This window comes from Idiotropiscis lumnitzeri, chromosome 11, assembly GCF_059441095.1.
Source record: "Idiotropiscis lumnitzeri isolate Australia: NSW breed Sydney's pygmy pipehorse chromosome 11, RoL_Ilum_1.0, whole genome shotgun sequence".
NCBI classification, from domain to species: Eukaryota; Metazoa; Chordata; class Actinopteri; order Syngnathiformes; family Syngnathidae; genus Idiotropiscis; species Idiotropiscis lumnitzeri.
Genome location: NC_142401.1, coordinates 10,400,475 through 10,408,852, shown reverse-complemented (window position 1 = coordinate 10,408,852; position 8,378 = coordinate 10,400,475). Strand labels below are relative to the sequence as shown.

General features: G+C 40.6%; 1 protein-coding gene across 1 annotated transcript; it reads left to right on the top strand.

Moving 5' to 3' along the window:
- The first annotated feature begins 531 nt into the window (after positions 1-531).
- LOC148327321 (serine protease 1-like) lies at positions 532-8,265 on the top strand. The gene is made up of 6 exons (XM_088308222.1): positions 532-676; positions 2,637-2,657; positions 4,759-4,921; positions 5,656-5,924; positions 6,076-6,215; positions 7,059-8,265. Exons 1-6 carry the CDS (start codon positions 628-630, stop codon positions 7,341-7,343), a joined length of 927 nt encoding a protein of 308 aa, XP_088164348.1. The 5' UTR covers positions 532-627; the 3' UTR covers positions 7,344-8,265.
- The last annotated feature ends 113 nt before the right edge of the window (positions 8,266-8,378 follow it).

Below are 8,378 nucleotides of genomic sequence, written 5' to 3'. Positions count from 1 at the left end.
CCCTGATTCTTTTCAGTACTTGTCCATTCATTGTTATTGTCAATGTCATTTGTCCTTCATCCGTGCTGAGTCTTGTTGTGTTTTTTGTCTAGTCCTGTTTTCCTCGTGTTTATTTTGTTACTTTGATTCTGGTTCTGTACATTTGTAGTGATTTTGCTTATCTCAGTTCCTTGATTGCCTTTTTTTTTTTTTAAATAATTATTAAATGAAGTCCACCATACTATCCTGTTTACCTGCTCTCCTCCTCTTACTTGACAAAAACAAACTGCTTGAATTAAAGGAAATGCTGTTATAGCAAAAGCGACTGGCAGAACGGAATAACCCTCCAGGCAATTATCTTTTTTTTTTTTTTTTGCCTTGATCTGAGCTATGTATATGTATAATTAAATTTAGTATAGATAAAGTGCCTCCTGTTTGTATTGTCCATTGTCTTCCACCCATTGTGTGAGCAATGGCAGGTTACGTACATTGCCTACTATATTGGGCTGCGTGGCACGCAAGGTGTGTGCACCTGCTGACAGAGAAAATTGATTTCCTCATGGGCGTATACGTGCTGACAAGGGAGGTGTACCTACGTTCACGCACACTCTTGACTTCCTTGTCTTGTGCACTCCCTGTATTCACAACATGGAATTCTGTCGGCTCGCCTTCCTGCTCCTCGCCGTCCTGGTCCCTAGTGAGTTCTACTTCATTTTCTCTTTTATTATGTATATTCTGAGTGTGTGTATTGCGTCAATGACAAGGTAGTCGTTACATAGGAAAAGTCTCACAGCAATATCCAACTCAATTTGACTGAATGACAATTTGGACTTGAGACAAAGGTGTGATTTTTGCCTTAGAAAAAGAATCAGCTAAACTGCACTCAATTAATAAATATTTTAATGTTTAGTTATGAGACAACACAAGTGAAACTATAACACCTTAAATAAATCAATATGAAAAAGTGAAATTCCAAAAGTTGAGGATATATTTTATTGGTATGTTTTATTCGCATGTTACTCAATGTTAACGATTATTTTTGTTAGGTGAGGTTCCATCCATTCAGCCACATCCATTTTTGTACCGCTTAAGAATTACCTACATTTAACTGGAAAATCATGATCAAATAACTGTTTGGCCTCAGTACTATTGGGGTGACACATAGAACCACACAATTGCAAACCAGATGTATGGAAAAATTACCTTTTGAATATGGAGAAAATACGTGCGTTTGTTTGTTATTGTACATTGTAAATCAACTCACTCCAAAATTTTAACATTATTGCGTCATTCCAAATCCGCTAACGTCATTCAGTCGACTCATGTTTTAGCAAGACCCAATGCGAGCGCAACTAAGCCAAGTCTGTCATCTAGTGGTGAATGGTGAAATTGCAATTTGCTATTTGTGGGTGAGAGCGCCAGCCCGCGAATAGATAAAATCCGTTTGTAACCGGCGCACATTGGAAAATGTAAACATACAAAAAAATTGCTGCTCAACCTCCAGGAAATATTTTTCATGAAAATATTAGGTCTGATTCCCCCAGAAAACCTTGGGCCGGCTACATTAAGTAATGCTTCTCACCATCTATAAAAAAAAAAAAAATCTGATAGCGGAAGAGACGCATTGCATCTGCTTCAAAATATCGACGAGTCTGAAGATGAATTGCTCGGCTGACACGTAGCGATTAAGAGATTAAAAAAAAAAAAAAAGTCTCCTTGCCCCGACTTGGCGAAGAGGGGTAAAAAATTTTATCAAATGTGATAGTCAAATGAGCTGTTTATTGTGCGCCGCTTGTGTGCCGTATTTCTGATTTACTTCCTCTTGTTCGACTTTAAGTGCACTCGGTCTTTTGCGACACGCGTCTAATTTCCTTCGACACCAAACTAGCTGGATTTTAGAACAGGTGATCTCCTTCACAGCGCGCGAGCCGGAAGGGACCATAGGCACTCCACCAACTGTTTCTCATTCATGTGACATTTACAGATGGTTACTCACAATATAATTGTGATGAATGAAATACCTTTACTAGACAGTTGCCCATCCAGAGAGAGACAAATTGTGTCTTTCTTGGTCTTCTCGTCAAGATGATTTAAGGCAGAGGTGGACAAAATTTGTGATTGGCGGGCCACAATGGGTTCTAAAATTTGACAGAGGGGCCGGTCCAGGAGCAGATGGATGGAGTGTTTTGGTAACCTCATCTCATCGGAGAAAAAAAATACATTTAATTTGAACTAAAAGTGAACGAAAGCATTACAACAAAATATACGATATGAAAAACCACAGCATTTACAAAATACAACATTAAAATGGCTTATTCATTTATTTTTTTTTCCAAGTTCGGCAGGCCGGATTAAAACGTTTAAAGGGCCGCATGTGGCCCCCGGGCCGCATTTTGCCCATGCCTGATTTAAGGTCATCTCAAACTGCAAGATTAAAAGTACACCAATAATAATCATTAAAAACAATTACGAAGTAACAAAGGCGTCAATGCAGATAAACCAGTTTAGGTTTCCATTATGTGTGTCACTTCCTGATGCCTTGTGATTTTCGTCAGCGGAATCTTTCTTTCATTTTGAATTCACGGCTGATATCTGTTATGCGTTTCCGAAAAGCCTCTCCCGCATTCTCAAATATTTCACATTTTTCTCTCCTGCAGGTGGCTCTGCGCAGCTTGATGGTGAGCTATATTTTCCAATCTACTGTATTTTACATATTGAAGAAACATGCTTATTCATCATGTCAGTGGGTGTGAATTCGTGTAAGGCGTACCATACACAAATTTGTGTTTACATATCCACATGAAGTCAGAGAATGTTATCTTGAATGCTAATGAAAATCCTGGTTTGCCATTCTTAATTTCACGTTCGTTATAATGCTGCAATTCGGAGCCGAAGTTATACTCCGGAGCAGGTGTTGAACCACATGCCTCACGCAGACCTCAAACCGCCTGAGGCTTAGCGTGTGGCAGCCTTCTGCCTCAATTACTTGGCTTGAGGGAGAGTCATAGAGAGGCATCCAGCAGGGATAAGGGTGTGTGTACTGTTTTCAAAGAATTGGCAGTGTACTGTGATTAATGGGATTAGTACTACAGTACTTAGTGCTGGGAAAATTACACACTCGTAGTTGTTATAATTTATAAGTTACTTTCCTCAAAAAGTAATTGTAACCGAATTACTCCTACTTAAAGGTAATGAGTTGCCAGAGAAAGTAATTATTGCGTTACTTTTTTGATTAACATAAAATACGTGGAGTACGTCAAATTTGTGCTGGTTTCAAAGACTCGAGCAGCATATACAGGTACTTTATTTAAAATATTTCTTAGACTTCTGACCAGAACTGGTAGACTGTAGGTCCTATTCAAGTATTTTCTTAACTATCAAAAGTTACTACTATGCTTTTTAACTCAGTGTAGTGCCACATAAAAAAAAAAAACGTTGTGACATCTTGCAAACAATTGGTATACGTTACTTCAGATTTTTTTTTTTTCACCAAAAAAAACTAAGAAAAAAACCCCAAATCCTTTCTACAACAGTTAAAGCGCTTTCAAGTCTTTCAATAAATCAAACTGGGGCGTGCCACTGACGGACATTTCACGAGATTAAAGTCAGTAACAATGGATATGGGTTGACTCAAAGACAGTTTTTGACTTGGCCCCTTCAGTATTCTTGAGCGGCTGTTGGCTGCGTATTGAACTCTGAACTCCGGCACTGATTGTCCTAACATAACAGTGTTGTCTCCCATTAGCAAATGATTATTATTACTTTTGTCTATCATCACTCCCCACCCACAAAAGGACAATAAAAAAAAAAAACATCACTGTATATTTGCAGCTCCACTCCTCCTGAATGAGGCTGCCTGAGCCAGGTGTGGTAATAGCCGTTCAATTATCACTGGTAATCAGTGCATAACACGCCTCATTTCATTATTTACCAGTAATGGTGTTGGATTACCCATTACTACAACACTGGTACTTCTAAATGAACGTGATAATCATATCTGAAGTAAAGGTGTTGCCATTTCTTAACAGTACTTTTAGGAACACTTCTCATAAAGTCGGAAATATTGTCAGTCTATTAGCAGAGAGCGGTTCTTATAGGACACTAAGGCAGCCTCGTAGACAGAATGCAGACGAATCTTTGAACAGTACTCGGAGGTATATGTTATAAAGAGAATTTAGAATCACATTCTTTCAAATAAAATGTTCATGTTGCGCTTCTCCCAGACTTATTGGTACAAGCATACGCCATATACCGTGGCATTTTTTTTTTTTTGTTGCAGTAGAGACGTGAAAAAAAAATCAAAGCATTCAGGTTAGACGTGCTTAGTGATTGGCAACTTAAGTTGACCTGGTGGCGGCATTGTTAGTTTAGTGGTTCTCAGAAAATATGGTCCAAGAGTGTGCCATGAGAGACCAAAAATAAACAATATAATTTAAATCCGAGTCAAAATGAAACATACTTTCAATCAAACATTCCTGCAGTGTGCTCTGAATAATAAAAATAGTTCACTCACCCCTTTGTTTGCAAGAGATTGTTGAAAGTCGTGGTACTCCATTGTTTCATATTGGAGCCCTTGGTACCTGAGCACCAAGCAATGAGCAATTATTAAAAATTACACTTGAATAACTGGTACACATGACAGTTTTGTCTAATTATGTACCATAAAATCGCAGTCTTCACCCTAATGATGTTTTTTCCATGTCAAACTGTGTTTGCTGTAAAAATGCTAATGCAAAATCCTAAATGCCGTGTTTGTGCGTTTGTGTGTGCGTGAGATAGTATGCGGCATGGCGCCCCGCAACACGAGGATCGTAGGCGGTCAGACAGCACCTGAGGGGGCGTGGCCCTGGCAGGGGAGCTTGCACAGGAATGGCTTCCACACGTGTGGCGCGTCGCTGATCAACAACCAATGGGTGCTGTGCGCGGCTCACTGCTTCTCAACGTAAGTCTCTCACCACTTAGTAGAAGTGAATCCCCTTTCATCGCGGGAAATATGTTACAAACGTCTGTGTTGGTAGACAGCAAAAGAGTGCTCAGGCGTTCGAAGCAAAATATCTTGATTTTTGTGCCGGTGCAAGACCTAATCATGAGCGGTGAACAATGACGAGTATGTACTGTGAGTGTTCGTTCAAGGTCACAAATGCTCACCAAGCAGTTGGCAGACGTTCACCTGTACTTTTCTTGTTGCAATTGAAGTGTGAACAAGAAAAAAAAAACACTGGTGGCGAACCTTTGGCTTTCGAGTGGTGGAGAATTTGGCCGACGGATTTGTGCCATGCTGAGCGTTTTAGTGTACTGAGGGTGTCTCCTTTGATACGTCATCAATGCGACGGAAATGTGATGGTTGAAAGTAAACTAAACTCACCTAAGGGTGCTTGAGTATTGGCGCAGATTTGGGATTATAACTGCTCTAAGCTCTGTGCATTTGCGAAAATACCAAAATTTATACCCTGCTCCTTTGCACAATTAGACCTCACTATGTGCCAGACTTACGAGGGCTAACGCATTGCATGTATGTGGCGGTGGCGATGTAGGTAGTCTCTGTCTCCATGTATACACCCGTGTGCCTGTATTATACTGCCCCCTGGTGGCCAATGCACACACCAGCAGTAGTAGCATAATAACCATTGAATTGAAGCAAAATGATGTGACTGAGTTATGTGTGTTTGCTAACAGTTCGTTCGTCGGTAACCTGCAAGTCTATCTGGGCCGCCAATCCCAGGAGAACCCCAGTAACAACGAGCAGGTACGTACTGTGGCGCAGCTCATTCGCCACGAGGACTACAACACTGCGACCAACGACAACGACATTGCCTTGTTGCGACTGTCCTCGCCCGTTGAGTTCAACGACTTCATCAATCCGGTGTGCCTCGCCGCCCCCGGCAGCGATGTCCCAGCTGGAACGGAATCCTGGATCACTGGATGGGGTACAATCGGCAGCGGAGGTAGATATTTAGCTAGCCATGTTCTGTACTGTATTCTTTACACATTCCTGATGCAATTGTGATATTCCAGCTAGAGGGTGACACTGGAGTGGATTTTCACTCTGGTCCCATCATACATATTTTTAAACGTACTGCTGTCTTGCCTCATCAGTTCCACTTCCGTCGCCGCAGAATCTACAGGAAGTGACCATTCCTGTGATATCCAACAGTGACTGCAATGCCGCATATGGTATCATCACCAACAACATGATCTGCGCTGGACTTCCAGAAGGAGGGCAGGACTCGTGCCAGGTGACCCTGCTTGCGCCACCTTTTATTGAATATTTCAGCATCGCCTCCACTTATTATCGGACATTTGTTCACTTCCTCTTGTGTTTGTAATTACCTTTTATTAACGGTGTAAACTGCAAATATACCATCAACTATCACCCCAAAAGTCCTTAATCGTAATCTTTATTGAAAATAAGTAGCTAACAGATTATTTGATTATGGTGACCCTTACCAAGTGGTTGATCATTAAAATCTGTTTTTAGGCCCCGCTTACAGTAAGCTGCACTGTATTCAGTTTTAGTCAACTGCAAAAACATGGCATGATTGTCAATGAAGAATCCCATTGCCACAAAGACAGGAAAAGGTCGATGATAAAGGAATGACTGTTGGACGTCCCCTTGGCACCTGTGCAGTTCAGTGACAGAGACTCTTTACACTTTGCTTTCTAGCCACGAGTACATTAATCCATCCAGCTATTATCCATACCGCTTCTCCTCACTAGAGTCACGGGGGTGCTGGTGCCTATCCAGGCTATCTTTGGGCAGTAGGCGGGGTACACCCTGAACTGGTTGCCAGCCAATCGCAGGGCACACATAGATCAACAACCATCGCCACGAGTACATATTAAATTCTAAATATATTATATATAGCATATTGTATCATTTAATTGGCACGTAGATTATGAGAGGAGTCTTTGGAAAAATCGGACTTACTCTTTTAACTCATATATGCAGAGACATATCATTGCCAGTCCAGGTAAAATGAATTTACGTTTTGGCTTCTATACACGCTAATGGCAGTGAATGGGTAAATTTTTCAATATGGCAGAATAACGCATGTGCACAATTGTGTCAATGTTCGCAGGGTGATTCAGGCGGTCCGATGGTGAGCAAGAACGGTACGAGGTGGGTCCAAACCGGTGTGGTGAGCTTCGGAATAGGATGTGCTTTGCCTAATTTCCCGGGAGTCTACGCCAGAGTGTCCCAGTACCAGTCGTGGATCACGGAGCGCGTCACTGGTGCCGTGCCGGGCTTTGTTGACTTTGTACCTGGCACACCCACGACAAGTGTCGCTCCGTCGGTGTTCCTCTCAGCTCATCTGCTGCTCACTCTTTTGCCGACAATCTTCGCCTCTCTGTTGCTCATGTGATGAGGACTACCAACATCAAGTGAAGGGATTCTAACGAAATCAAAGTGTGGTGGCTACAAGAAGCCAGCGACCGCAAACTCATTTGAATGAGTATAATGAAGATTTAATTATTATTATTATTATTTTTATCTCTTAGGTTAACTCGGTTATTTTTGGGTAAATTGATCCTAAATGAACAGTAACATATGCTTTAAATACTTGACTTTTTATTGAACTTCCTGATTTTTACATGCTAAAAGGTTCAAAACATATGAAGTCACAAAGCTCAGCATGACAAAGTGACTTTTCTATGTCACAAGTTCACCTCAAGCGAAGTTTTGCACTGATTCACAACATTTACATGTGAAGTTGTCAACTTGAATTGAAGCACTGTTGCCAATGCTGCAATCTGGGGGTCTGGAAGAAGCTATTCTCTTGCACTGTGAGACTTTTGAATGTAGGAAAGCTTTTTTTTTTTAATGCTTATTACGCAATGTCAAATAGTATTTGTATTACTCGACTTTGGGTTGTTTCTCTTTAAGTATCTTATGTCTAATCGCCACCCCACAAATTAGCGTCGTGTGGATCAATCGATGTTAGTGTTGATATTATACCAGTGTCATGAGATACTTAAGTTTTAACTTCTCTCGGATATGTGGTTTCAACAAATAATAGTGTTTATTTCTTTGGATTCATGTCTTTGGGGTTTGTTCTGTCATTGTCACAATTGTTTCTCCAACCTTTCAGCCGAATTTGGGTCACAGGGAGAGTCATCAGCATGTTGAATTTTCCATAAAAAAAACACAAATGCGCAGATGAGGAGAAATTCTTATCCATTTTCTTGTCTAACAAAATAATAATTTGTTGAATGATTTTTTTCTCATCTAAAAATTTTGTGTACAAAAAAAAGGAAAATCCAGCGATTAAAATCTATGAGAAAACATTTTGTTACTGTTCTATACGATTTAATTGAGAGTATCTACAGCTTCGTCAGTCTTTCCTCTGTGCAAGATAAGTAATAGTCTAATGGGGAAACAAAACACATTCCAAACATAT

Bases quoted from the DNA above. Each gene is read 5' to 3' on its own strand.
- LOC148327321 (XM_088308222.1), top strand. From the start codon at position 628: ATGGAATTCTGTCGGCTCGCCTTCCTGCTCCTCGCCGTCCTGGTCCCT. The intron at 677-2,636 runs GTGAGTTCTACT...TCTCTCCTGCAG, and splicing joins CCTCGCCGTCCTGGTCCCTA to GTGGCTCTGCGCAGCTTGAT. The intron at 4,922-5,655 runs GTAAGTCTCTCA...GTTTGCTAACAG, and splicing joins GCGGCTCACTGCTTCTCAAC to TTCGTTCGTCGGTAACCTGC.